This window comes from Phocoena phocoena, chromosome 11 (genome assembly GCF_963924675.1).
Source record: "Phocoena phocoena chromosome 11, mPhoPho1.1, whole genome shotgun sequence".
NCBI classification, from domain to species: domain Eukaryota; kingdom Metazoa; phylum Chordata; class Mammalia; order Artiodactyla; family Phocoenidae; genus Phocoena; species Phocoena phocoena.
Window position 1 is genome coordinate 59,630,402 of NC_089229.1, and position 27,456 is coordinate 59,657,857.

Genomic DNA, 27,456 nt, shown 5'->3' on the forward strand with positions numbered 1-27,456 from the left:
CTTCTCTGCATCCCCTTTCCACCCTCCCTTCTCTCAACCCCCCCCTTTCCTAGAACATCTGTAAGCAATCGGCTTGTGGAGGGGGGGTAGGGTTGAGAGCTCTTCCCAGCCAGCTGTGGAGGGTGTGGCCTAAAGGAAGGGCTGATCTCCAGGAGGTGAAAACTTAGAGCTCCATCCCACCTTCCCCTCCCCCAGCCACTCAGCTCTCTACCCAAACCCCAAACTTTCCTTCTTCCCCTATCAATCTCTACCACACACCCCTCCTCTATCTTTGAGGCCTGAAGGCCCTAGCCCTGCCCCTAACCCCACAATTCCGTCATCTGGAACGCTCTAGTCAAACCTAGATCAGAGAGGTGTCCCAGTGCCCAGCCTCTGAACTACTGGACAGCTATTGAAAGGGATCTAAGCCAAAAGGTCAGGGAGCTCCTCTCCTTGGCTTCTCCCCTGGGGCTTTGAAGTCCAATCTAGGGTTGAGGCCAGAGGTGAGAAGAGATGGAGGCTGAAAGGGAGTAGTCCATTCGACCTTTGCTGCAGGTAAGACAGGGAGCCCAATATATTTCTATACATCAGACTTGTAAATTGTATCCACCACTACCTTCTATTATATTAATATCTCAACTCAGTAAAGCCACAAACTCGAAGTCCAGAGGTTGTTTAAAAATCTTTTAGGGCTTGGTTCCCCCTCCAGCTATAGCTATGGAAGAGAGGGCTGTGCAGAGGAGCTCTCCCTCTCACTGCGTTCCTGAATCTCAGCCCCAGAGACTTCTCATTTTACCCTTGGGGGTTGGGTGCTGGGAACACCTGGATCCTTTGCAGGGATCACTGTATACCCCCATTTACCCACTAATTCATTACCCCAACATCTTATATCTCCCTGAAGGGAAGGGCAAGGGGAGGGACCTATTCTTAGCCCTGTACGTGATGCCTGGGCAAACAAGTGTGCTCATTACGAGGTGACGATGGACAGGAAGGAATTGGCAGCCAAGGAAGGAGTGTGTGTTTGTTTGGGGGTGGAGGGGTGAGAAGTGCCAGAAGTCCAGAGAGCTCATGGGAAGACTTATACCTTTTCATGAAAAGCAAGAAGGGGAACATGCTAGCCCCCATCCCCAACCTGATGCCAAAGCCAATTTATTGTGTGTTTAAGGGCAAATAGCATACCTATGCTGTACACACACGCGCGTGCACGCATGTGTGCACACGCACGTCCTGATTCCAAACTGATCAGAGATGCTGTCTTTATTTTTATTTTTTATTTTTTTTGGCTGCATCACATGGCCTGTGGGATCTTCGCTCCCCAACCCGGGCCCTCAGCAGTGAAAGCGAGGAGTCCTAACCACTGGACCACCAGGGAATCCCCACTGTCCTCTTTATAGAGCCAGAAAAAGCTGAAGCTAGTGAAATAGTATGTCTGTGTTTTGGGTGCAATCTCTGGCCCTCTTGCCCTCCTCCCGGCCCCTTCCAATGCCCTAACTTTCTGTCTGGCATTGGTAATCTTTTCCCAAGAGCAGGCTAGAAATGGCAAGCGTCGTGGGGGTGGGAGGGAACGCCTGGCTCATCCTCAGCTCCTCACAGCCCCAGCTGGGTGTGCACTGGGAATCCTGGTGCTTCAGGTCCCTCCCTGATGGGCTCCAGATGTGCTTACATCTGGGAAGGCCATCCCAGGAAACGACGCTCCCGCCCACAGCTCCCACCCCGGATGGATCTCTCCTTCAGCTTCCAGGCCCTTGAGCCCAGAAGCTTCAGGCACTCCTTTCTTCTCTAGAGGTAGGTACAAGGCAACAAAGGAGAGAAAAAGGATGGAAAGCAATGGGGGTGGGGTGGGTGAGCAAATAAAATGAGGTCAATGCTTAGGACACCCCAGAGAATCTTATTTCCCTTTTAACTTCCTATGTGAAGTTGTTACATTTTCCTGCAGAATTCTGTTGCCTCAAAAAAATGCCAAAAAGTAGAATAGGAAAACTGAAGAGGGTTTGGAAAAGAAGACACTAGCTTGGATGGTGGAAATTCCTTCCCATTAATCTGATTGCTCTGGACCCCTGGGCCTTGTATTCTTTTACCCCAGTGTTCCCTTAGCCCTGCCCCTCTCCCACCAGGGCCCTTCCCCTAATCCCTGTCCCTCTGCCCCTCCCAAACCTAGTCCAGCCTGGAAAAAGTCCCAGTTTCTTCCCTACAGAGATACCTGAGCACAGTCTCAAGCCTTAGGTTCAGAGCCCTAGAACAAGAGAACAAAAGCATCTCATCTCCCAGGACTGGTCTTGTCCCCATGATGTCTAGCAAACATCCTTCATCCACCCCTCCTGTGCTGTGAGCAAAGTGGGGGTAGAAAGGGGAGGGGAGTCTGCATTTATTTTAGGTCAGGACATGGGGGAGGGGTCCGCCCCCCCCCCCCCCGCCCCGTCAGACAGGGAGTGGGGATGGTGGTGGGTGAGTCACAGATGATGGAGCCATCAGTTCCCCTAAGCAGAGACCTGAGTCAGGGTGGCGAAAGAGCTTTAGGGTTCATATGGCCCACTCCTGTACTTTCCGATTTCTCTCTCTTGGACACACATACATTTCAATGCTCCAACTTTAGCAGGCTCCAGACCCAGACTCCTGGGATAACCAGGATCCTACTCTACTTCCAGAATCCTCCCCCCCAACCCTTGCAGCTCCATAATCTGTATACCTATCCCTCCGTCCTTCCCTCTGGGAGACCACACTCCCACTCATCACCCCACCACAGGGCAGGAGGAGGGGGTCCCAGGAGCCGCAAACCAATAAGCTCCTCTGATCCCTTTGTCCAGCGAAATCTTCCCACTCTTTTTTGCATCATATCACATTGAGAACATTAGATTTGGACCATCCCCAGAGGTAGTGAGAGAAGTCGCTCTGGCCAGAAGCCACTAGCCTGGGGTCTCTGGTGCTCCCAGGTCTTACCAGGCTGCGAAGGTTGAGGGGATTGATACCTGCTTCAGCACACCCACAGCCCATCTGTGTGTGTGAACACACACCAGTTGGGAAGTGTTATTTCAGGAAGACCTCACCCAGCCTATGCCACCCCACCAGGCTTCTTACAGGCCCCACAAGGCTCAAGTCTATACCCCGAAATCAGGATATCCAGCCTCAGTGCTCTCAGAGTTTCCAGGCATTTGAGAATCTGGAAGAAGCAACCCCAGAGAAAACACACACACACACACACACACACACACACACACACACTTCCATCCTGTTTCCGAGGATTAATGAATTGTGCACCCAATCTTCCCCACCCCCACCCTAGGAACAATGGTCCTATGTTAAATATCTCTGCTCCAGAATCTTCCCCCTGTAGAAACCCAGCCCAGTTTAGAGGACTAAACTAACAGTGCAGTGGGAAAAGCAAGGACTTTGGGATCAGTTGGGATGAAATTTGGATTCTACCTCTGCCCCTTTCTTTCTGCTGATCCTGTCTTAGTCACTTCACTCTCTGGGCCTCAGTTTCCTGACAGTAAAATGAGAATCACAATACCTGCAGTGCTGGAGATATTCGGAAGATGAAATGCGATAAAGGCAGGTTAATGGTCAAGCCCAAGGCCAGGCATATAGCATGTGCTAAATAAACTATTATTAATATTCCTCACCCCTCTCCCATGCCACTGACACTCAGCGTGGCTCCTGGCTTTAAAACTTGCACCTCTACCCTGAACTCCTCTGCGGAAATTCCGTCTCCTAGTTCTAAGCTCCAGCCTTCAGGGCGGGCAGGCTGGTGACAGCAGGAGTCTGGTGAGTGTCCTGCCCTTGCCCTTCACCCCTTCTGCCCCTCTGTCAAGCAGACCGTGATTAATAATAATCAGTCATCACAGCAAATAATTCTTACTGAGCAATGAAGGGACAGAGGGTAGCAGAGAGGTCAGAGCCGAGAGAGAAAACAGAGACACACAGACTGGCCAGAGACAAGCTGAGAGATACACTGAGAAAAAGCTGACAGGAGACAGAGCATTTAGTGGGCAGTGGGCTGAGAGGAGAGGGTATTGGGTTTAGAGTCAAAACACTTAGGTTCCAGACTCACCACTAACTAGCAGCCATGTGACCTTGGACAAGTCAATTCACTTCTCTACACCCGTTTCCTCTTCTGAAGGAGAGGGTTGGGCTGATGATCCCTAGGAACCCCTTCCTGGCTGACCTTTCTAGGCCAGCTTCCAGACCTGGAGGGCTGCCTGAAGCAGCTCCAACTGGGAGGGAACCCCAAGTGCAGGCCTGACCCGGAGCAGAGGAAGGGAGGGCCAGGCAGAGGCAGGCATGGTGAGATGGAAGGCAGGAGGTGTTGGGGCCACTGGGAGAGGACTTATAAGGGCAGAGAGAGCCAAGAGAGGAGGGATATTGGGGAGAGTAGAAAAGCCAGCCAGAGAATGACTAAGGGGCTCCCGGTGTAAACAGGAGCAGGGAATGGACAGGGAGGGGGCCTGTTTGACTTGGCCAAGCAGGGGGGTGGAGTGGGGAGGAGAACTGGGGCAGGACACTATGTCCCTTGTCCCTCACCAAGGCTCCTGGGAGGAGCTGAATCACACACCTCCCTCCCTGTATCCCTCCCCACCCCCACCCCAAGCTCCCAAATCCTGGGAAAATCTAAAGAGCTTGTGCCTGGGCTGAAACAGGAGAGATTTGGGTTCACACACACATGCTCTGCTGGGTTATACAGCAGTCAGCCCTCAACCTCTTTCCTCCCAGAGAGGGTCTCAGCCCTTGGCTTGAGTAGTTTTCACCTAGAGGTTACCTTCACGGCAGTGCTGTGCTTAAGATCCTGACCCAGAGATTCTTTGGGTTCCTCGCCTAAGAGGGGGTCAGGACCTGCAGATGTGAGAGTGGGATGGGAGCCAGCATCACTCCACGGTCTGACCAGCTGCCTTCTCCCTTGGGCTGCAGCTGGCTCTGGAGAGGGGCTTTTAAAAAAACAGCTGGGTGATTTGGGACAGGAAGTAGAGTAGTAGAATGAGGAGGAGACTCGTGGTGAAGGAAAAAGCATTGATTCTGAGTCCCCCAAGCCAGAGTGGCAGGGGACTGGAGAAGAGAAGGGGCAGGGTTCTGATTCGGGGGGATTATTATTCTGGAAGGGGAGGAGTCCTGGAGGAAAAAGACAGGAGGAGGGCTGGAAAGGAGAGGTTAGGAGAGAATCTAGGCCCCTTGGTCCCCCTCCCCCAGACTAAGATAAAGACTAGAATCCTGAAAGGTGATCTCATCACACAGAGCCAGGGCTGGGGGAAGGGATGGGCAGGGGGTCACTGCCTTCTCCTGCTACAGTCCCTTCCTCTACATCCACAGGGCATCTTGGGAGAATGGGGTGCTGGGTTCCAGCTCCCAGAGCCTAAAGACAACAGAAGCTAAAGGTTGGGCCCCTTTGCAAGACACCACCCCCCCCATCCTACAATTCTCCAGGTCTGTAGGAATCAGGCCAGTTTGATCAAGAAGACACTGAAGGGCCAAAGCAACCCTTTCCCCCTCCCACTACCAGGCCCTTGGTCAACTGCCAGGTTCTAGGAAGGGACTCAGCAGAGGTTTCCATATCCTACAACCAAGAAAGGGGGAGGCCTGGACCGGAATCCTCCTGGTGAAGTAACCCCAAATTTCTGGACTCCTGGGTTTTCAATTCTAGCAATTTGGGGGGGGGGGGCAGGGAGCGGAGAGCCGGTGTAGGTCCTCCATCGGATCGGCCTGACTGGGAGCACCCTGTACCTCAACTCCTGAGTCCCAAATCCAGCTGGCTGGAACCCAGGCACCCCATGGCCCCGGAAGGCAAAGGGGGAATCCCAGTTGGCCAGATGCCAGAGGTGTCTCCTCTGCCTTTAGACCCCAAAGCCTCCTCCCTGAATTGGTGAGGGAGACCCCACACACATATTCAGACTCCCTCCGCCCTCCGGAGGTGATTCCTTTCCTCATTAGGAAATTCTCCGCTCCCTTTTTCCGACTCCTTTTCCGAGCGTTTACGTTGTACATCTGGAAAGGAGGCGGGAGGAAGTAGGGGGAAGCAGCGAGAAGGAGGGGGAAGAGCCCAAAGCAGCCCAGTCTGACCCAGTCCAGACAACCGGCCTCCAGCTGGGGCTGGGGCGAGGGAAGTGGAGAGGTGCGTCCCCCCCCCACGCCCCTTCGGGGTGGGGGGCGCGGGCTCAGCGTTCCAGGGACCCAGGAATGCCCCCCCGCCCGCCCCCCCGGCAGGCGGGGGGAGGGCTCAGCCGGGAGTTTGGCAAACTCCTCCCCGCGTTGAGTCATTCGCCTCTGGGAGGTTTAGGAAGCGGCTCCGGGTCGGTGGCCCCAGGACAGGGAAGAGCGGGTGCTATGGGGAGCCGGACGCCAGGGTCCCCTCTCCTCGCCGTGCAGCTGCGCTGGGGCCCCCGGCGCCGATCCCGGCTGCTGCCGCTGCTGCTGCTGCTGCTGCTGCCGCCGCCGCCCAGGGTCGGGGGCTTCAACTTAGACGCGGAGGCCCCAGCAGTGCTCTCTGGGCCCCCGGGCTCTTTCTTCGGCTTCTCGGTGGAGTTTTACCGGCCGGGGACAGACGGGTGAGTTGAGGAGGGTTGGCGGCGGGCTGGCGGGGTCGGGGGTGCGCGCCTGGAGACAGGGGGCGCGGCTGGAGTCTGGAGGGGACCAAGGCTTGAGTTTGGGAGGCGGAGTTTGGAAGGACTAGGGTTGGAGTTGGGGGCCCTCGCCGGAGTTGGGGGCCCGCGCTGGAGTAGGGAGGGGACAGTGGCCGGCGTGGAGGGTGGCCAGGAGTTTGAGAGCGATCAGCAGGGAGACGTGTGGGGTGGGGAGAGGACACGAAGCTGCAAGCTGGAGGAGTCTGGGCCGGGGTCTTGGGGCCAAGAGAGAGGAGGGCGCGGGAATGGAGAGCAGAGGGTCTCTGGCTGAGATCCGAGAGCTGCCGGGACCGGAGGCGGATGGGGACGGAGAGGGGGCGCGGAGGCCAGGGTGGGCATTTTGGAGCACTGGGGAACCCCGGGACCCCTGAGGGCCATTGTGCGGAGAGAGAACGGGTCGAAGCAGAATGAGCTGTGTGTAGTAAGAAGGGAGTCGGAGGCTGAAGGGGTCCGGAGGTTAAATGGGGGCCAGCCTTACCCTCCCCTCCCCCCTCAACTCAGGCTGGGAAAGACTCGGGAGGGGGACGCGGCTCCCTCCCCTTTCTCCTCGGTCTTCTACTCCGCCCGCCACCCCCAATCTCTGTTCAGAAGAGGGGATCCGGGAAGTTGGGGAGAGTCCCGGGACCCTGGTCCTGGGGGGCGCCGGGGTTGGGGGCTGGCTCAGCCAAGGGCGGGGGCTCGGATGTGTCGGTAGGGGTGTGCGCCCGTGAAGGGGGGTGGGCGGTTTCCCTCTTCTTCTAGCTCTTGGGAGGAAGAGAAAAACTGATTTCCTGTAGCTTGTCGGCTGGAGCTGAGCTGAGACCGGGACTTCTGGGGTTGGGGTCGGAAGCTGGGGAGACGCGGGCTTGCAGGGCCCAAGAGCGTCAGAACACAGGATCTCAGAGACCGGGGAAGTCTCAAAGGAGGCTCCCCATTCCCAGCTCAGCAGGGTGACAAGCAGAGCGGACCCTGTGTGCCAGGAAAATGGGGAGCCCACGGGCTTGGGGAAACGAGCTAGGCAACATTAGAACAAGGGTGTTTGTTTAAATGTGGGGGGGGGGAGTAAGAGGGGAAGGAAGCTGCTCCTGGGGTGGGACGGGGACTCCCAGGTGCCAGATGCCTGATCCTGCACGATGTCTGGAATAATCCTCTTTCCGCATCTCTGGGCTCTGAGATTGTCACTGCTCCCCACCATCGCCACCAGCACAACAACCCCTGGTATCCAGCTTTGATAGGACCTCTGTCAGAGGTGAGCTGTTCCTACACATGATACAGTTAACTGAGCTCTACTCATTTCCTTTAATTTTTGGAGAAAAGGGGTTAATCTAGGTAATTCACTTGGGGTATGGGGCATATTTCTCCTTTGTCTGGAGGATGGTTAGGCCCCAGCTGTTGGTTCTGGGCTATTCAAGGTCCCCACCCAGCCCCCACCCCACCCCCCTGGCCTCCTGCCCAAACCCCATTGCATCACCCTGGCCTGGAGCTTCTGCCAGGCCCGGCCTCCCCCAGGCCCCTTGCAACTCCTTACCACAAACCTAACGGGGTAGAGAAGGGGGAGGGAGGGAGGGGAAGGGATCCTCCCCCACAATAGGGTGTCCAGTTATCTGTATCTTAACCTTCCTCTTATCCCACCCCCACTCCCACCTAACAAGAGTGTCATCTCCCTTTTAAAACACTCCTCTGAAACATCTGGACTTTCACACACTCCCAGTTGGTTCCCTAGGTGTCTGTCTGGCCCCTGGCCTGATCCTAAAGTCCCAAAAGCCCTTTTCTAAAGCAGGACCCAGCAGTCTCTTCCCCTCCCCCTCCCCTCTGCTCATCTCTTCTCCCAAGAGAACCCAGGTGTCCAGCTTGTGCACCTCCCCCTCTCATTTTCTCTCTACAAAGCACTCTCAGAATAGGACTCGGAACATTCCACCTCCCCAGTGACCTCCCTCCCCACCACATCTGGGACTTCAACCCCTCCTACCTGCGGGGGACAAATGTAGCCCCTCACCTGGGGCCTTTTCTGGAGAGGGAGGGCCTCAGTGTTCTTGGCCCCCTTTATCACCTCTCACTGTGGAAACCGAAACAGCATCAGAGGGCAGGGTAAGCACTAGAGAGGTTACACAGTAGGAAAGGGGCAGGCTTTAAGTCAGGCCAAGCTGGGTGTGCATGCAGGCCTCACCACTTACTTGTTCTTTGTGGGACCTGGGCTGAGTTACTTAAGACTTAAATACTGGAGCCTGGTCTTCTCATGAAAATTAGACACCTCACTTATGAGGCTGTTCTGAGGACTAAACGAGACAATATATATAAAAAGCACCTGGTCCATGGAGGGTGATCAGTGCGTGGAGGTATGACTTTTATGAGGTAGCTATTTTCTGTTTCTGGTTCTCTCTTCCCTGGACATCACCTAGTTCTTTGTCTAAGATTTTCACTATTTCTTACTCACTTTTAATACTTGCTTATGGTAGTGATCGTAATAATAGTGCCTCACATTCCTTAGCACTTTCATATCAATTTTTCTGTTGGATCATTACAAAAATCCTTGCCTTAGACAGACGAAGCATTACTGCTCCCATTTTATGCGTGTATATGAACTGAAGCCTCAGGAATCATAGAAGTTTAGGACTAGAAGTTTGTTTAGGGACCATTCAAGGGCAACCCATCATTTCATGGGTAGAGAATTCAAGTCTTGGAGAGGGGAAGTGACTTGACCCAAGACATGAGCTTGAAAGCTGCACCAGCCTTAGCCCAGCTCCTTCCCCATGTGGAGCTGCCACAAGTGGAGGCAACTCTTCCTTCCCAGCCAGCCAGGCATTTCCCTTGAGACTACACTGGGCGACCCAGAACCAGGTGTCTCCTCTGGCCCGGCCAGGGCTGCCGTAGGACCTGCAGGAGCTGGGTCCGATCCACTTGCTACTCTCCACCCCCGACCTTGTCAGGCCAATAGAGTCAAACAGTAACCATGTATTGAACAGGAACTTGGTTAATCAGAAGCCTGGCTGGGGAGATAGTGGCGAGGAGAGGAGGGAACAAATTGGCAACGGGGTAGACCAGAACAGTGGCCTAGGTATCAGGATTCCTGGCTTCTGTTCTTAGGTTGAGAAGGATTCTGAGTGACCCCAGGACATGTGACTTAATTTCTCTGGGACTTAGTTTCCCCATCTGTACAATGAGGACATGGGACTAGGTCAGCAGTATTTTTTGTTACAGTTTTTTATTTTCTTCCTTCCCTTCTTCCTTTCCTTCTTCCTTCCTTCCTTCCTTCCTTTCTTTCTTTCAATTCAAATGATATCTTATCAGGGCATTCTATATAAAACAGAGCACCGGGCTTCCCTGGTGGCGCAGTGGTTGAGAGTCTGCCTGCCGATGCAGGGGACACGGGTTCGTGCCCCGGTCGGGGAAGATCCCACGTGCCGCGGAGTGGCTGGGCCCGTGAGCCATGGCCGCTGAGCCTGCGTGTCTGGAGCCTGTGCTCCGCAACGGGAGAGGCCACAACAGTGAGAGGCCCGCATACAGCAAAAAAGAAAAAAAAAAAAAAAAAACAGAGAAAAGAGGTTGCTCTGAAAGAAGATGGAGAGGAGTGTCAGGACCAAACTGGCCTCCGCTCACTCCATGTGGCAGCCCTGAGGCGTCTACAAGAAAGTCTTCAAACCATGGTGCTGAGGCAGCCTGTGTCTCCAAGAAGCAGCTCTAGAACATCAGAGTTCCGAGGCTTCAAAATAAATTACGGCAATTTATTTCTTCCCTTGGTCTCTATATTTTGGAAGAGTTTATCTGCCAAGCTGCATTTAGGAAGGAATAATTCATTCCTTTTTCCTGTTTTTTTTTTTATCCACCAAAAATTAGAACAAGAAGACGTCTATAGCTGCCAATCAGAGCTTCTGACCAATATGAGATAACTAGGTTCCCCACAGGAGTTGATATAATTCCGGCCCAAAGCAAATACACTTGAGGTTTTAATTAGCCTGGGCTTCCTTATCAGGTAAATGCATGATTTCCGTTAGGCTCTCTGAAATACTGAAAAGAGCCCAAGGACCCTCCATTGTTACCTTCTTGGACCCCTAGTAGGACCCAACTGCTGCAGGATTTAGGAGGCAGGAACCAGGAGTGGGAGAATAAGGATAAGGTATGTGACGTGCCACCCCTGACACTGGGCGCCTCTCTTGGCACATAGGGGAGGGCACTAGTTACTGCACTGACTTGGAGGAGCTGGGAAAGAAGGGCCACTGCATCCTCAGGTATAAGCCATGGGCGGCATGGGGCAAGTCTGGGTTGGGATCTGTGTCCCTTGCCTGTACCCCAGATCTCCTGAACCTTCACGCAGCCTTGGCATATGCCCCTGGCCCACAAGTCTGTGGGCTTTCTAAGCCTTGTAAGGCCTCTCTCTCACCTGCCCGCCCTGCCAAACTCCAAGCTTCTTCCTCAGGCCATCCCAGGAGCACCCAGGCTCAGCTCCCCTCCACGGAGCGGTGGGAAAATTGGGGGTGGGAGCAGGGTCCCTTGGCCAAGCCCCTATGCTCTCCTGGAAGAGTATGGGAGCTCTGGAAGACTTTGATATAACCTGTTCAACCTCTTCACCCAGAGGAAGAGGGAGAGTGTATTCCCAAGTCCATACTGAGCTAGTGCCTGACCCAGAACCCCTGCACCACTGCTGTTTTCTGCGGCTGCCTCTGCTACAGAGGCTTGCACCCCTCTCTCCTCCCCCAGCCCTGGGGCAATGCAATCTCTCCCCACCACCAACCTCACCTACTAGGCCTGGCAGCCAACCAGGTCACTGTGCCTCCGAGTAGCCAGCTCCCACCCCCCTACTGAATGTACTGCCTGAGTGAGAGGGGTGGGGCCCAGCAGGCCAGCGGGTGGGAGACAAACGGCGAAGTGAGAGGTTGGAAACAGACAGGAAGCCGCAGGCAGTAAACATTTCCTGTCCCCAGGGTAACCGAGGCTGGCACCCCACCCCCCACCACTCCAGGAACTCTCACTCCAGGCCTCCCCTCCTATCCCTCTGGACCCTTTCTTCTCCCATCCTCACCCTCTGGCCCTGCTAGACCACCCTCACTCTGCTTCAGCCCCTTGGAGATGCTCTCTCTGGTGTTCCCATTCCTATTCCTCTTGGAACCCCTACCCCACCCCTCCCCTACTCGATGTATCTCTTGTCTCCCATCCCATCACACACACACCCGCTTTTGTGACCTCTACGGTAATCCCCGACTTGGGGACTCCTGGTAAGAAAGGCTAATGAAGGGATCCAAATATCGGGAAAAGGGTGGGTGTTGGGAGTGCTGAAAGCTGAAAGGGGCCAGAAACCAACAGAGATGGAGAAGCCCAAGATCTGAGATGAGACCGGGGGGGGGGGTCCCTAAAACCAAAACCAAGAGAGCAAGCAGTCCTAGGGGCAGAGGGACAGATGGAGAAGCAGTGCCGGAGTCAGTTATGGGAGGAGAGCAGAGGCCAAGGCTGGCGGCTGGCAGGGACACTGGTTCAGCTGCCCCGGCTGCCAGATGCATCCTCACGGGAGACGCTGGAGGAGAAAGCCCAGAAGGCTGACGACTGCACAGAGGTCTTGGAGGCCATGGACCCAGGAATGATAGAGGCAGAGCCAGAGGCAGCAAAATTATCCAGGACCTTAGCTGTCACCACCCCATTACATAGGACCCCCAGCAAAGGCGACCTTCTCCTCGTCGTCTCAGAGGGAATGAGGCACTGTGTCCAAAACTAAGACCCCAGTAGACCACCCGGATCTGAATTCAGACTCTGAGCAATGGTGTATGGGAAAGGGGTTCAGAGGCTGAGACAGAGACCCAGCCAGGATGGGGAGGTCCCACCAGAGCCCAGGGTGAGGGCAGGTCCACGCCCAGGCCCAGGGGAACAATCTGCCTTCACCATTCTCCAGTTCCTCTCTCCACTTCTACTGCCTGGTTTCCAAGACTCACATTTTCCTCCGACGTGCCCCAGGGCTGGGCAGCTGGACGCCTGGGTTTTGCCCAGAGAAGGGCTTTGGCTTGGGAGGAGAGGGTATAGGCTAGCTAAGAGGACCCTGGGGTTCTAGGGGCTGCGCCTCCAGTCTTGGCAGGTCCATAGAGGAGATAGAGAAGCTCTGGCCCCGGCCTCTTGCCAGAACTGACTCTGGTTCCTCCTTCTAATGACAGGGGAAGGTAGGAGGGGAGAGAGTGGGGGAGGCGGGAGACGCTGTGTTAGTGACAGCGGCACATGGGGACCGCCTGACTCCGGCCTGGGCCTCTGGTATCTGTGGCATCTTCTGAGATATAAATACAACCCGGGGGGCATCTTGCCACGCCCACCCAGACCCTGGCCCAGAGGCCTGGGTCCTTCCCGCCTGGGGAGACTGGAGAAGAGCTAGGAGCCCCCCTGAGCTGCCTCCCCTTTCCCCTCCGCAGGGTCAGCGTGCTGGTGGGAGCGCCCAAGGCTAACACCAGCCAGCCGGGAGTGCTGCAGGGCGGTGCCGTCTACCTCTGCCCCTGGGGCACCAGCCCAGCACAGTGCACCCCCATTGAATTTGACAGCAAAGGTAACCCCCTTCGTTGGTCGGGGAGGTTCAGGGAGGGACTAAGGGGTGGGACTGAGGCTAGGGGGCGGGGTCTGGAGCGAGGGGCGGAGCCTGACCAGTTCCAGCGCCACGTGCTCTGAGGCTCTGGGGCTCCAGCTCCGTGCAGCGGTGCAGCGGCTCCCCGTGGCACTCACACCACGTTCCCAATCCAGCCCAGCCCAAGGAGGGCGGGCATGATTCAGAAACATGTGGCTCTCATTTTCCTTGAATCACCCACAACTCAGGGAGGCCAGGGCAGTAACACAGACAAAGAGAGGGAGAGTCACAGAGCCTCTTCGATTCATTTAACTAAGCACTGACTAAGTGATAATGCGTGCCAGGCTCTGTGCTGGTACTGCAGGGGATTGAAACATGATTAAGGCCCCGCCCTCAAGGAGCTTAAGGTCCGGAGTAGATGCAGAGAGGGATGGAAGGAGACAGGCTGAGAAAGAATAATAACGGCAGCCAACGCTTCAAGAGCACTTGCTATATGCTGGGCACTGTTGTAAGCACTTTACATATATTAACGCACTTAATCCTTTCAACGATGGCGCGAGGTGTTATTATCCCTTTTTTATAGGTGAGGAAACGGGTTAAGTAACTTGACTAAGGTCACACGGCTAGTAGAAGGTGGAGCGAGGACATGAACTTGAGCAGTGCGGCTCCAGAGATAAACTGGGGTGAGGGGACAAAAGAGGAGAGCGTCAAAAGATGGAGACAGTGGGGGAGGGGTGGTGTAAGAGCACAAAACCGACCGATTTCTTTTTAAAACCTGGAAGACAGATGAGAAGCGGAGGAATAAAAAAGGCTGCCCCATAGAGGCAGAGAGGGTTTGGAAGGAGAGAGACAGGCAGACAGACAGATGCGCGCACGCACACACGCAGACACAAGGGGCAGAGATTCAGTGACGTGAGAAAGGTCAAGGACATAGAACACGTGCTGCTAGAGACACAGGCCCAGGTACAGACAGAGAAGTGCAGCCAGAGGGTAGCCCTCTCAGGAACTAGCCGTTCTTCCCCACCTCACCACAAGCATCCTTGTCCCAGCTGGGTGAGGAGGCAGGCGGACCAGGGGAATTGAATGCACCTCTAGAAACCCCAGGTTCTGTGTGTTTGCATGTGCACATGGGCTTGTGTGCACGTGTGCAGGGGAAGCTGAGTCAGGCTACAACAGGCAGACTGTAAGGACCTTCCCCACTCCCCCTCCCACGAGTCATGGGCTCAGGGCTTGCAAGTGCTTGGGTGCCCCCAGGCTGAGGGCACGGGCTGCTCTAGGGCTCAGCTGCCCGCAGCTGGCATGACTCCCCTTTCTCACTCCCCCAAGGCTCTCGGATCCTGGAGTCCTCGCCGCCGTCTAGCCTCGAGGGAGAGGAGCCTGTGGAGTACAAGTCCCTGCAGTGGTTCGGAGCGACGGTGCGAGCCCATGGCTCCTCCATCTTGGTGAGTGCCAGCAGGCTGAGTGGCGTGGTGGGCAGGAGGGGCAATGGTTGCGGTTAGCGGAGCACAGTGGGGGAGGCGGGGAAGAGAGGTCCTGTTGGACTAAACCTGGACCCCCCTCCTCCTGGGCCCTCCCAGGCCTGTGCTCCCCTCTACAGCTGGCGCACTGAGAAGGAGCCGCTGAGCGATCCCGTGGGCACCTGCTACCTCTCCACAAACAACTTCACCCGGATTCTGGAGTATGCGCCGTGCCGCTCAGGTAGGGCAAGAGGGGGCACGAGCCCTGAGTCTGCCTTCTCCGTGAATCCCCACGGTCCCCCACCCCCCATCAGCCTTGATGCTCACTGTCTGGTCCAGAGAGGTCCTTTCTCTGGCCCCCTCTCCCCTCTCCTTCCCCAAGCTTCCTGCTCTTTCCTGCCTGACCCATCTGTGTGGAGCTCCTTCCCACCACCTTCTCCCCTTGCAGATTTCAGCCGGGCAGCAGGGCAGGGTTACTGCCAAGGGGGCTTCAGTGCCGAGTTCACCAAGGTGAGGAGGGATTTGGGAGGGGAGTGGCTGTGGGTGCTGGATGCAGGGGAATCAGGACCAGATGTGGACTCACCTCCTTCCCCCCACAGACTGGGCGTGTGGTCCTGGGCGGACCAGGGAGCTATTTCTGGCAAGGTAAGCCCTTCCTCTATCCCTGCGTCTGTCTCCTGCACCTGGCCTCTTATCCCTCTCCCAGCCCGAGATCACCATCCTTCCCTCCTCTGCCCCCCGTCCCAATTCTCCTCTCCGTTTCCTGAGACTTACCCATCCTCTCCCACCACCCTCCACAAGCTTCCCCTCCTTGTACCAGACTTCTGAAATCCTACCCAGTCAGCCCCCAGTGCCCCCATCCCTGCCACCTCCTCCTCCAGCCATCCCCTCCTTATCCCCTTCCCCAGGCCAGATCCTGTCCGCCACCCAGGAGCAGATTGCAGAATCCTATTACCCCGGGTACCTGATCAACCCAGTTCGGGGGCAGCTGCAGACTCGCCAGGCCAGTTCCATTTACGATGACAGCTACCTGGGTGAGGGAGCAAACGGGGTGGGAGCTGCAGGGGGAGTACCTCAGGGGCCCCTGTCCTCGCTCACCCCCCCCCACCCCGCCTCCCTTCTCCCACCCAGGCATCCCCAGCCTCCTGCCCTATGTGTCATGTGGAGGCTGACTACAAAGGCCCAGTAGGGGTGGGGAAGGGATTGAGGATGGGCCAGGACAGAGGGGTCCCCAAAGCAGAAATCCTAATATCCGCCCACCCTGTCTCCTAGGATACTCTGTGGCTGTAGGTGAATTCAGTGGTGATGACACAGAAGGTGAGTGTGTCCCCAGGCTGGGGCCAAGGGAGGGGGCAGATGGAGACCCAGGACCCGGAGCCACAGGGACTGAGACACTTACCATTTTTGTCTGACTCCCCTTTCCCTGCACTTAGCCTACAACTTTCTCTTCCCTCTACAGACTTCATTGCTGGCGTGCCCAAAGGGAACCTCACCTATGGTTACGTAAGGCCCAGCCTGACTCTCCCTCCCTCCTCTGCTCTCCCGTCCCCTGGCTAATCACAAAGAACCATGCATGGCAGTTTGGGAGGGTGAAAAAAGTGGATCAGAACACGGGCTCTTGGGTCAGACCAGTGTTTGAGTTTTGGTGCTCACTCTGGATGAATCAATCTGTGATTTATTCCTACCCCACTTCACTCCATAAAAACCTTGAGTCTAAAAAAAAAAAAAAACCTTGAGCCTCATTCTTCTCTTTATAATGGTGTAATAATAGTTCTGACCTCACAAGGCTCTTGTAAGGATGAAGTGAGATAATGCACGTGAAAGTACTTAGCGAACTGTGAGGCAGTGTACAACTGTAGCTGTTATTATTAGACCATGGCGAGTGCTTTAAAAAGGATATAGATAAGAACGCTATAGGAGTCCATTCAATTACCAACAGTTATTAGGGCAAGGTAAGAGATAAGAAGATGAATAAGACATCATACCCCATCTTGTAAGGCGCTTCTAATCAAGCACGTAAGATAAGACACACAAGTGATTGCAATCGAAGGTGCAGCTCCCATTCACGAGCCCCTCAGTGCGTCAGGCACTGTCCGCTCATGATTTCTATTCTTCGCAACAAGCTTGTCAGGGGAGATATTACCATTCACATTTTACACATGAGAAAGCTGAGGCTCAAAGAGACCAAGTAAGTTGTTTAAGATCACCCAGTTAGTAAGTGGCTGGATAGAGATTTAAAACCAGACCTGTCTTATTCCAAAGTCAGCATTCTTTCTGCACTAGGATAAATTTCAGAAAAGTGGTCAAGATGATATAGCAGTTTAGAGGGAAGAATAACCTCTTTTCTAGGGCAGGGATGGATCAGAAAATGTCCTATGAAAGATCAGTGGAGATGAGGAAAGAGAGCATCCTGGGCGGGAGCATGAGAAAAGGCAGGGAAGGAAAGGAAAAAAACTCAGGCCAGTTCAGCATGGGCTGATTGGGCATGAGGAGACTAAAGAGAGGTTGGGCAAAAACAGATAGGTTGGGGCCAGATTCTCCAGGGCGTCAGAGGACCAGCCAAGAAGCTGAGACTGGGCCATGGCTTCAGGGAACCACCACGGATTTCCAAGCCAGCCGTATCCCTCCTAGACCGGCTCCCGCTGCCATGGAGGAAGGGTGCTGAGGGGAAGGGAGAGCCCGAGGCAGGGGGAGGCCAGGGGGCTCTCCAGCGGTCCTGGGGGAGGGCTCACACCAGAGGAACAGCTGCAAGACTGGGGAAGAGAACAGGGAGTCGAGAGCCTCAGGGGACCGGAAGGGCCCATCACTAAGGGGGCACGTTGGGGGAGCCATGAGTGTTTGTGACTCAGGAGGGCTGGTGGATGTCCTTCAGCTAATAAGTATTGAGTGCCAGCTGCTCCCCCTTTAGGCTCTGGGGAGAAAGCAAAACACAAAACAAGGCTCCTGCCCTCACTTATCTGACACTCTAGTAGGTAGAGAGGCACAACAGACAGATAAGTACAAAATCTGTCAGTAGTAGTTGGTAAGTGATATGGAGGAACATAATGAAGTCTCCCTGAGATGGAGCTACCCAATATAGAGATGGGAATGTGAGGCAAAGCAAAGGAGGGAACTAGGAGACAAGTGGTCTATGTCTCCAAGGAATGCCTGCCCCTGGGTATCCTGTACCCATGGGGTGGTCTGGGGGTCTGGGACCAATGAGCATATCTCCTTGTCCCCAGGTCACCATCCTTAATGGCTCAGACATCCGGTCCCTCTACAACTTCTCAGGGGAACAGGTGAGGACACCTTTCCCCCCCAACACACACACAACCCAGCTTGGCCCTCTGCCAACCAAGCCCCCGCCCTGAGCCCATAAGCTCAGCCCAGCTTCTCAGGCTCCCTGATTTCCCCTCATAGCCCTTGTTGATTGACCCCCTAGTTCTGACCCACTGCTGCCCTTCTGTCCCTCCCAGATGGCCTCCTACTTTGGCTATGCAGTGGCTGCCACAGACATCAATGGGGACGGGTGAGTAGTGGGAAAGGGGCACAGCACAGGACGAGGAGTAGGGATGGGACAGAAAAATGCAAGGAGAGTTTTTCTCTGCATTCTCCTCCTCCTGCCTGCATTCCCTAGGCTCAGGGGCAAAGAGAGAGCTGAGAACCAAAGACCAGAAGACCTCAGGTCTCTCACTTGGGTGGGAAGGAGCCCGGATCCAAGATGCCTGGGATTTCCTGGCTCTGGGACTGAGGAGGGGACATGGCAAGGCAGGGTCTCAGGATGACTGGGTTTCCCGTACCCTCAGGCTGGACGACTTGCTGGTAGGGGCGCCCCTGCTCATGGAGCGGACAGCCGACGGGCGGCCGCAGGAGGTGGGCAGGGTCTACATCTACCTGCAGCGGCCGGCCGGCATGGAGCCCGTGCCCACCCTTACCCTCACTGGCCATGATGAGTTTGGTCGATTCGGCAGTTCCCTGACCCCCCTGGGGGACCTGGACCAGGATGGCTACAATGGTAAGCACCGTGGGCTCAAGTTGCTGAGGAGGAGTGGGGGCCTGAGTCAGAAGGGATCTGGGGAGAGATGGCTGTCAGATAAGATACCCAAGACCCCCAGTGGCTCCTCCAGGAGGTGTGTAGATTTTAATCCCAATGTCTGGATCTTGGGGCTTGAAGAGGTTAGAATACTGGGAATGACAGATGGGGAAAATAGGATCCCGGGTCCTGGGGTCTGATGGTAGAGATTTGAACTCCTGGATTCCTGGCCTGCTGACTGCTGTGTGTTGTGTGTCTTGCAGATGTAGCCGTTGGGGCTGCCTTTGGTGGGGAGAACCAGCAGGGAGTGGTGTTTGTATTCCCTGGGGGCGCAGGGGGCCTGGCCTCTAAGCCTTCCCAGGTCCTGCTGCCCCTGTGGGCAGCTGGCCACGCGCCGGACTTCTTTGGCTCTGCCCTTCGAGGAGGCCGAGATCTGGATGGCAACGGATACCCTGGTGAGTTGTGCCAGCGGCCCCTTTCACCTGAGAATTCCCTGGTCTCAGAACCCCGGCCCCTCTAATGCGCTTTCCTAAGCTCCTGGGTGCAGTTCTCGGATGATGCCACCAGATGGCGGTGTCCCCTCACTTCGGCCTCCTTGAACAATGCAACTGGAAGGGGTTGGGAAGGATTCTGATTTGGGGCTTGCTGTAAGGGGTAGTTTCTTGACTTCTTGCAGATCTGATTGTGGGGTCCTTTGGTGTAGACAAGGCTGTGGTGTACAGGTATGAACTTGGGCAGGGGGCAGCCTGGGAGACGTGGGAACTGGGGGATTTCTCAACAGGGCCGAGTTTGGGGAAGTGTACAAACTGGGATCCTGGGGCTTGGGCGTCAGCTTCCTGTGCTCAGGTTCCTGAGGAGTCTTAGTTCTTTGACCCCACACCCACTCTTGGCAGGGGTCGCCCCATCGTGTCTGCCAGTGCCTCCCTCACCATCTTTCCCGCCATGTTCAACCCAGAGGAGCATAGCTGCAGCTTGGGGGGGAACCCTGCGGCTTGGTGAGTGGGGTGCCCAGGAGACTGCGGGGATGGAGTCTGGGGGTGCCTCATCTGTGCCTGGAAGTGGGGAGGGAGACCAGGTCTTTGAAAGTGGACAAATGGGACTGTCCCAGTCTGGGTCTGTCTGGGAGGCAGGTAGGGAATAGGATGCGTGTTCCAGTGGGATACACCAGCTTTCCCTTTGGTCCCTTCCTCCAGCATCAATCTCAGCTTCTGCCTCAATGCTTCTGGAAAACACGTTCCTGACTCCATCGGTGAGGGAGAGACTGCCTGAACCTTTCAGGCGCTGGGATGGGGATGGAGGGGCTGGGGACTCGGGGACCTCTTATCTCTCTGGATAGATTAGAAGGGAGGGGCAGATGCTCATTAACATATGTGACCGGCTGCAGGCTTCACGGTGGAGCTCCAGTTGGACTGGCAGAAGCAGAAGGGTGGAGCGCGGCGGGCACTGTTCCTGGCCTCCCGACAGGCCACCCTGACCCAGACCCTGCTCATCCAGAACGGGGCTCGGGAGGATTGCAGAGAGATGAAGATCTACCTCAGGGTATGGGCCCGAGGGCAGGGTAGGGACTGGCCTGGGAAGAGTGGCCGCGTAGAACTGGGTGCCCCTCATGAAGGGAAAGAGACAGGGAGATTCCAGTGAAGGACCTGGGACTTTGGGAGGCTGGGGAAGGGGGCCCTTCTGTTGGAGGAGCTGGGAACCAGGCTGCCTCTGAAGCAATGAGCATGGTCAAGTTTGGACACCCGAATTCTTGAGGGTCCTGAGTGGACAGAGGGAGATGTGAGAAGGATGAGGACCAAGTCCCCTGTGTCCCCTGAATCTGTGAACCCTCTCCCCCGGCCCCAGAACGAGTCAGAGTTTCGAGACAAACTCTCCCCGATTCACATCGCCCTCAACTTCTCCCTGGACCCCCAAGCCCCTGTGGACAGCCACGGCCTTCGGCCAGTCCTACACTACCAGAGCAAGAGCCGCATAGAGGACAAGGTGAGGGCAGGGTGGGGAGACGGGCCGGGAGGAGAGGGGCTTGGGCCGCTAGGGGTGGGGCCCTGGAGGGGGGAGCCGACAGCTTAGGAGGAGGTCGCAACTCCCCCTCTCAAGGCTGCCCTGCTCCCCAGGCTCAGATCTTGCTGGACTGTGGAGAAGACAATATCTGTGTGCCAGACCTACAGCTGGAAGTGTTTGGGTAAGTGAAGGCTGACGTCAAGCTGGGGGGTTCCAGATGCCAAGGTCTCCTAGCAGAACACATGGAGCTTGGAAGCACCTGGCATGTGAAAAAGTAGAATAGGGAACGTATTAGCTGGCTGTGTGACCCTGGGAAATTATGCAACTTCCTCATCTGTACAGTGAGAATAAGAGCATCTATTTCTCTGGCTTTGGGGAAGGATTAAATGAAATAATCTACATAAAGCATCTAGCCTAGTGCCTGCCATAGAGTTGGAACTCAGTAAACGGTGTCTGTTATTGTTATGGCCCATTGTCTTGGTTTGCGGATTAATTCCCCAGTGTCCCTGACCCCGTGTGTCCCCTCCAGGGAGCAGAACCACGTGTACCTGGGCGACAAGAACTCTCTGAACCTCACTTTCCATGCCCAGAATGTGGGTGAGGGCGGCGCCTACGAGGCAGAGCTTCGCGTCACGGCCCCTCCGGAGGCTGAGTACTCAGGACTCGTCAGACACCCAGGGGTGAGAGGGGACTCTTAGGCAGGGCTTGGGAGATCCTGCCACAGGGACACCAGAGCCTTACCTGCACCCACCCCACCTCCAGAACTTCTCCAGCCTGAGCTGTGACTACTTTGCTGTGAACCAGAGCCGCCTGCTGGTGTGTGACCTGGGCAACCCCATGAAGGCGGGAGCCAGTGTAAGTCTGGGGCAGGAGAGAGGACCCAAGGGAAAGTGACCGGCTCATCCTGAGCAGAGCTGTGGGATAGGGAAGGAGCGCTGCAGTTGGGATTTGGCAGACGCCCAATCTAACAGCCCCCTTGTCCTCCCTCCCTGTCCTCCAGCTCTGGGGTGGCCTTCGGTTCACAGTCCCGCACCTCAGGGACACGAAGAAAACCATCCAGTTTGACTTCCAGATCCTCAGGTAGGGAGTGGGTGGGGCCAGGCTGAGGCTGAGTTGGGGGCGGGGCCGAGGAGGGTGGGGCAGGGGCGGAGTCTGGTGCAGGTGAAATTCTTCCTGGCTGGGCTCCAGCACCACCTGAGTCTCTCCTCCATCCCACAGCAAGAATCTCAACAATTCTCAAAGCGAAGTGGTTTCCTTCCAGCTCTCTGTGGAAGCTCAGGCCCAGGTCTCCCTTAACGGGTCAGTTCCCCGGGCAAAATGGGGCTCTCTGGGAGGCAAGATGGACTTCTAGGAAAGGATGCATATGGGATGGGGTACCTTCCACTGTCCTCTAAACCACCCTCCTCTTTAGTGTCTCCAAGCCCGAGGCAGTGCTATTCCCAGTGACCGACTGGCATCCCCGAGACCAGCCGCAGGAGGAGGGGGACGTGGGCCCTGCTGTCCACCATGTGTATGAGGTGAGGAGGGACAGAGGCGGGGAGGCCCTGGTCCCCAGGTGGGCTACTGGGAGTGGAGGGCCGGACTAGAATGAATGACAGGGAAGGAGGAGCTGTATGAGTGACAGATGGCTGGGACCAGCCTGAGGGATTGAGAGCAAGAGACGGGGAGTGGGGAGTGAGAGGTAAAGTCCTGGGCAGGATCAGTGTGAGAGGCTGGCCAGTTGAGCAACTTAGAAGGGAAGGATGGGGACTTACCTGGCGGTCCAGTGATTAGGACTCCGCGCTTCCACTGCAGGGGGCACAGGTTCAATCCCTAGTTGGGGAGCTAAGTTCCTGCAAAAAAAGAAAAAAAAAAAAGTGGGGGGGGGAAGGATGGAGCCACCTCCTCCAGGAGGGTTGGCTGGAGAGGATTTCGCCTCTGCCCGTTGATTTCCTCCCTCGCTCCTGAGATGGGAGACTGGCAGCAGGCATGAGCGGGCCACCAGGACCTGGGTTTCAACAGGGCAGAATCACTCCCTCCCTTCCCATGATCACTGTGCCCTCCTCTCCTCAGCTCATCAACCTGGGCCCCAGCTCCATTAGCCGGGGCGTGCTGGAGCTCAGCTGTCCCCAGGCTCTGGAAGGTCAGCAGCTCCTCTACGTGACCAGGGTCACAGGACTCAGCAACTGCACCACCAGTCACCCCCCCAACCCACAGGGCCTAGAGGTGAGGGGTCTGGGGACTGGCCTGGGGGTGAGGGGACCAAGCCGAGGGTAGTTGGGGAAGGTCGCCGGGAAACTAGAAGAGCCAAGTGGGGTGTGCCTGGAGCTAGGACTTAGGCCACTGGAAGGGGGTCCGAAGGCCCACAGACACCTTGAGACCCTGGGAGAGGAAAAGACTGTTTTATGCACTGCCCTTCTGTCTCTCTGCCTGAAGTATCCTTCCCTGACGTCTTGCCCTGGCGTACTCCTAGGGCCCAGCTCGGCACCACCACCTCCGGAAAGCCTTCCTCAGAGCCGCTCGCCTGGGCCCCAGTGCCTGTTTTAAAGCTCGTTTACACATAAACTACAATGCACTGAGCCATGTTACAGGCTCAGGAGAGATCGCACCAAACAAAACTCACAAGGCCCCCACTCTCATGGAGTTTATGTTTTAGTGGAGGGTAAGAGACAATAAAAATTAAAAAGAGAGAGAGAGAGAGAAACAGGTATTGAGAAGTGTTGAGAGTGCAGTGCTAAAACGCTGGGGCGGGGCAGGGCCCGGCTGGGAGCCTGTTTGGGTCATCAGGGAAAACCTCTTGAGGAGAGAACAGGTGAATTGAGGCATGAAAGGCAAGGGTGAACCTGTGTGTGAAGACTCGAGAAAGCATTCCAAGCAGAGGGGACAGCCAGGGCAAAGGCCCCAAAGCAGGCACGGGGCCCTAATTATCTATTGACATCTCCTCCTTGTAAACTCCAAGGATCAAGTCTCACCCGTTTCGGTATTTCAGTGCTGAGGTCGGTGCCTTGCCACAGGAGGTGGTCAGTTGTATGGGTGGAAGACCAGGTCGAAGCTGCTCTGGACCCCAGAGGCAGGCTGACTTAGAGGCTGTAATGAGGTGAGAGAGGCAGCTAATGGTCCCTTTCCTCTTCCAGTTGGATCCCGAGGGTTCCCAGCACCACCGGCTGCAAAGACGGGATGCTCCAGGCCGGAGCCCTGCCTCCTCGGGGCCTCAGATCCTGGTAAGTCCTCCTGGGAATGAGGTCTGGGTCGAAGCGTTGAGTATCTGTTTGCATCCTCAGAGCCACCAGCAGGGCGGAACGCCGCATTCAAGCCTCCGCTTTCTTCCCAGAAATGCCCGGAGGCCGAGTGTTTCAGGCTGCGCTGCGAGCTGGGGCCACTGCACCGGCAAGAGAGCCGAAGTCTGCTACTGCATTTCCGCGTCTGGGCCAAGACCTTCCTCCAGGTGAGGGAGCCTCACCTCAGTCCTGATCCCCGACCTTCGGGCCTGCCTGGACTGACGCTCCTTTCCCCACTGCCCTAGCCACCCGCTTTGGTGACTGGGACCCAGGCAGCCGCGCTCCCCTCCCTCACCCTTGTTTGGACAGGGCTGTGTGTCCTTGGCGCCACCTAGTGGCCACATTGGGACCGACAGCTTCCCTTTCCTGGCCCATTCGGAGGAGGGAGGGCGGGAGGGAGACCGGTGGCAGAGAATGATAGAAAACAGAGACGGAAGACATATCCATCACAGAGAGGCAAGCAGATGTAGGAACAGTAGAGAGCAGTCATTTATTGAGTGCATCCTATAGGCCAGGCATCATCCTGGGTGCTTCACCCGTATTCATGTTTCCAGAACAATGCTTTTTCTACTGAACATGCTGTCATCTAATTGTAACTCTTCAGTTACACATTTATTATCTCATATAAGGAACACAGAGAGAGATTCAGAAGAGAATGAGTCCAAAATAGGGAAAGATCATAACCAGAGCCAGACCATGGGGAGCCCAGTGACCTCCTAGATACCATAAGAGGCCACCCTGAACACCTTTCCACCACCCACAGCGGGAACACCAGCCATTTAGTCTGCAGTGTGAAGCTGTGTATGAAGCCCTGAAGATGCCCTACCGAATCCTGCCTCGGCAGCTTCCCCGAAAGGAACTGCAGGTGAGTCCCGGGCCAGAGGTCTGGGCCAAGGAAGATAGAGTGCTGGGCCTGGCGCTAGCACTGGGATGCGACGGGGGCTGGCCTGATTATGGTGACAAATATTGATTGAGCATCTACGGTGTGCCAGGCACTGTGCTAGGTCCTGGGAATACAGTGATAAGCAAGATGGACAGGGCAGTGAGAAGACAGTGTGACAAGCGCCAGCATGTTTATGGGAACACATCATAGGGACACTTGAACACAGGCTTGCAGAGTCGGGAAAGGCTTCCTGGAAGAAGTGGTGTTTAAGCAAAACCTGAAGGATAAATAGGATCTACCAGGCTAACCAGTCAGGAAAGGAGTATTCTCTGGGGAGAGGGAACTAGCAGGTGTGAAAGCCCAAAAGTCAGAGACAATAATGCACATTTTAGGAATTTGAATTTTGAAGATCAGAATTCTGTTAGCCCAAGACGGAAGGCGAAAGGTGGGTCTAGGTCCAGTGGCAAGTGGGAGCCAAGCGTAGGGTGGGAGGAACTAATGGCTTTTCAGTGACCTCTCCTGACCTGCTCCCCAGGTGGCCACAGCCGTGCAGTGGATCAAGGCAGAAGGCAGCCACAGCGTCCCACTGTGGATCATTATCCTAGCCGTCCTCATTGGCCTCCTGCTCCTAGGTCTGCTCATCTATATCCTCTACAAGGTCAGCCACATCCTACCTGACCTGGCCTCTCTCTCACCAGGTTCTGCCCTACAGTCCCAAGCATCTGCCTCCAGACCAGTTCTCCAGCCACATGTCCCCACCTCTCCCTGGCCACGGGCATCCCATCTGGACACTGCCTATAGGATCCTTTCCTTCATTCTACAGCCCCTAGCTTAGAAAAAGTTCTCTTGACTCAAGCTGATAAGTTTATTTATACTTTCAAAATCAGTGTTACTCACAAGTGGCCAGTGTGTGGCATTTGTGCTGTCACTTCCTCCAGAAACCCATGGCAGCCATCACTAATTGTTCATACCCTAGAAGTAGCCTCAGAATCCTTCTCAAGAGGCAGCCACTACTAGGCAATGAGACTTAGAACTTGACTTCAAACCTATGTGCCATCTCTGGCTCAACTGGGGGCATTTTTATGGCACCAAAGCACCCTCAACCTTAGCCCTCTTAACCCACTGGACCTCTTGGAGAGGTGGTCTTAACAGCCTGAATTTGGGCCACTTTTGCAAGATGGGGAGATTGGAAGCACTAGAGTCACCTTCATCCCGCCTTGGGATAAGATCTGCGGAGAAATGGGAACCAGAGTAACTCAACTCTCCCTCCTTTTCCCCTCATTAGCTCGGATTCTTCAAACGCTCCCTCCCATACGGCACCGCCATGGAAAAAGCTCAGCTCAAGCCTCCAGCCACCTCTGATGCCTGACTTCTCCCGATCCCAGACTCCCAATCCTGAAGGTCCAGTCCCCCCACCCTCAGTCTACTGACAGGGAGGGGGCTGGGTGCTTCCTGAAGGTGCTGAGGGCCAGGGAGAAGCTCCTCTCCCCAGCCCAGAGACATACTTGAAGGGTCAGAGCCGGGAGGTGCGGAGCTGGGGATCCCCTCCCCCCATGCACTGTGAAGGACCCTCGTTTACACATGCCCTCCTCATGGATGGGGGAACTCAGATCCAGGGACAGAGGCCCCAGCCTCCCTGCAGCCTTTGCATTTTGGAGAGTTTCCTGAAAACAACTTGGAACCAGAACTGGGGGATCCAATCCCAGTTCTCCGGCTCAGACGTGCCACCAGGACTTCCTGTCCAGCTCCAGCCTGCAAGGATCTGTCCTCAGCCCTGCCAGAAGCCCCCAGCTAAGAACCTGGAACCTGGGGAGCGAGACATGGCAGCTCTGGACAGCCCCCACCCCGGTGGGCCAACAAGGAACAATAACCGTGGATGGTGCCCCAGGCCCCGCTCAGGACAGATCCCACACCAGGATCCACGCTGGCCCAGAACCAGCTGCAAGGGGAATCAGAACTCTAACAGGGCCAGATCGAACCTGGGGTCTGGGGTTGATCTGGGACCCAGACTCAGACATTGGTGACCTAACTAGGCAGATCCAGGACTACATTTGAGCCTGCTCCAGACCTGGGCCTGGAGGCCCAATCCACCTCTGACTCAGGAGAAGTCAGGAATTGCCCAGGACCCTGAAGGGGCCACGATGGCAACAGATCTGGAACCTTAACACTGGCCGGACACAGGCCCTACTAGTCCCCTGGAGAAAGGGGGAGCCCGCTGCCCCCGGCCTGCAGGATCTGGGTTCTGCCCGCCAGCTGCACTGACGCTGCCCCTCCTCTCCCTGCCCAACCCTCCCTTCACCTTGGCTCCGGACACCCGGGACTTATTTAAACTCTGTTGCAAGTGCAATAAACCCGGCCCGGTGCCCCCACTGACCAGAGCTGGAATCTGTCCTATCCCCACTCTTTCCAGAACTTTCCTGGAACCAGACCACTTGGTGGGTAGGAAATGTTTGTGTTTCTTGCAGCTTCTTTCCACTGGGAGCCAAGAGTATGACCCCCAGCAACTGTGGAACTAGTTTGGGGGTTCCCTTTTCTTAAGTGAAAGAGATGATGGAAGGGGTGAAAGAAAGGCTTGACTCTTCTGCTCATCACCCAGCCCCGCCAGATCCGGCCCCCACACCTCCAGGAGAGAAGGAAGCGGAATCCCTTCTCTTTGGGTTTGAGGGTTAGGGAAGAATACAAAGGGGGAGGTCCAAGTTGAAGGTGGGGGAACATGGTCCAGAGACTCACCTGGGCTTTCCTAAATCAGAATAATGA

The 27,456-nt window shown here is 55.7% G+C and overlaps 1 protein-coding gene across 1 annotated transcript; it reads left to right on the forward strand.

Moving 5' to 3' along the window:
• The first annotated feature begins 6,046 nt into the window (after positions 1-6,046).
• On the forward strand, positions 6,047-27,072 carry ITGA5 (integrin subunit alpha 5). The gene is made up of 30 exons (XM_065887948.1): positions 6,047-6,509; positions 12,947-13,077; positions 14,419-14,534; positions 14,670-14,790; positions 14,998-15,059; positions 15,149-15,194; positions 15,458-15,583; positions 15,822-15,866; positions 16,009-16,052; positions 17,771-17,827; positions 18,005-18,057; positions 18,335-18,543; positions 18,825-19,016; positions 19,238-19,283; positions 19,455-19,556; positions 19,755-19,810; positions 19,946-20,100; positions 20,404-20,541; positions 20,673-20,740; positions 21,089-21,239; positions 21,322-21,414; positions 21,560-21,639; positions 21,778-21,858; positions 21,971-22,076; positions 22,612-22,764; positions 23,673-23,759; positions 23,870-23,983; positions 24,580-24,681; positions 25,235-25,357; positions 25,985-27,072. The coding sequence occupies exons 1-30, from the start codon at positions 6,142-6,144 to the stop codon at positions 26,066-26,068; spliced, it is 3,309 nt and encodes a 1,102-aa protein (XP_065744020.1). The 5' UTR covers positions 6,047-6,141; the 3' UTR covers positions 26,069-27,072.
• The last annotated feature ends 384 nt before the right edge of the window (positions 27,073-27,456 follow it).

Coding starts and splice junctions, on each gene's coding strand:
- ITGA5 (XM_065887948.1), top strand. CDS start 6,142: ATGCCCCCCCGCCCGCCCCCCCGGCAGGCGGGGGGAGGGCTCAGCCGG. Junction 13,078..14,418: donor CATTGAATTTGACAGCAAAG/GTAACCCCCTTC, acceptor CACTCCCCCAAG/GCTCTCGGATCCTGGAGTCC. Junction 22,765..23,672: donor CCAACCCACAGGGCCTAGAG/GTGAGGGGTCTG, acceptor TTCCTCTTCCAG/TTGGATCCCGAGGGTTCCCA.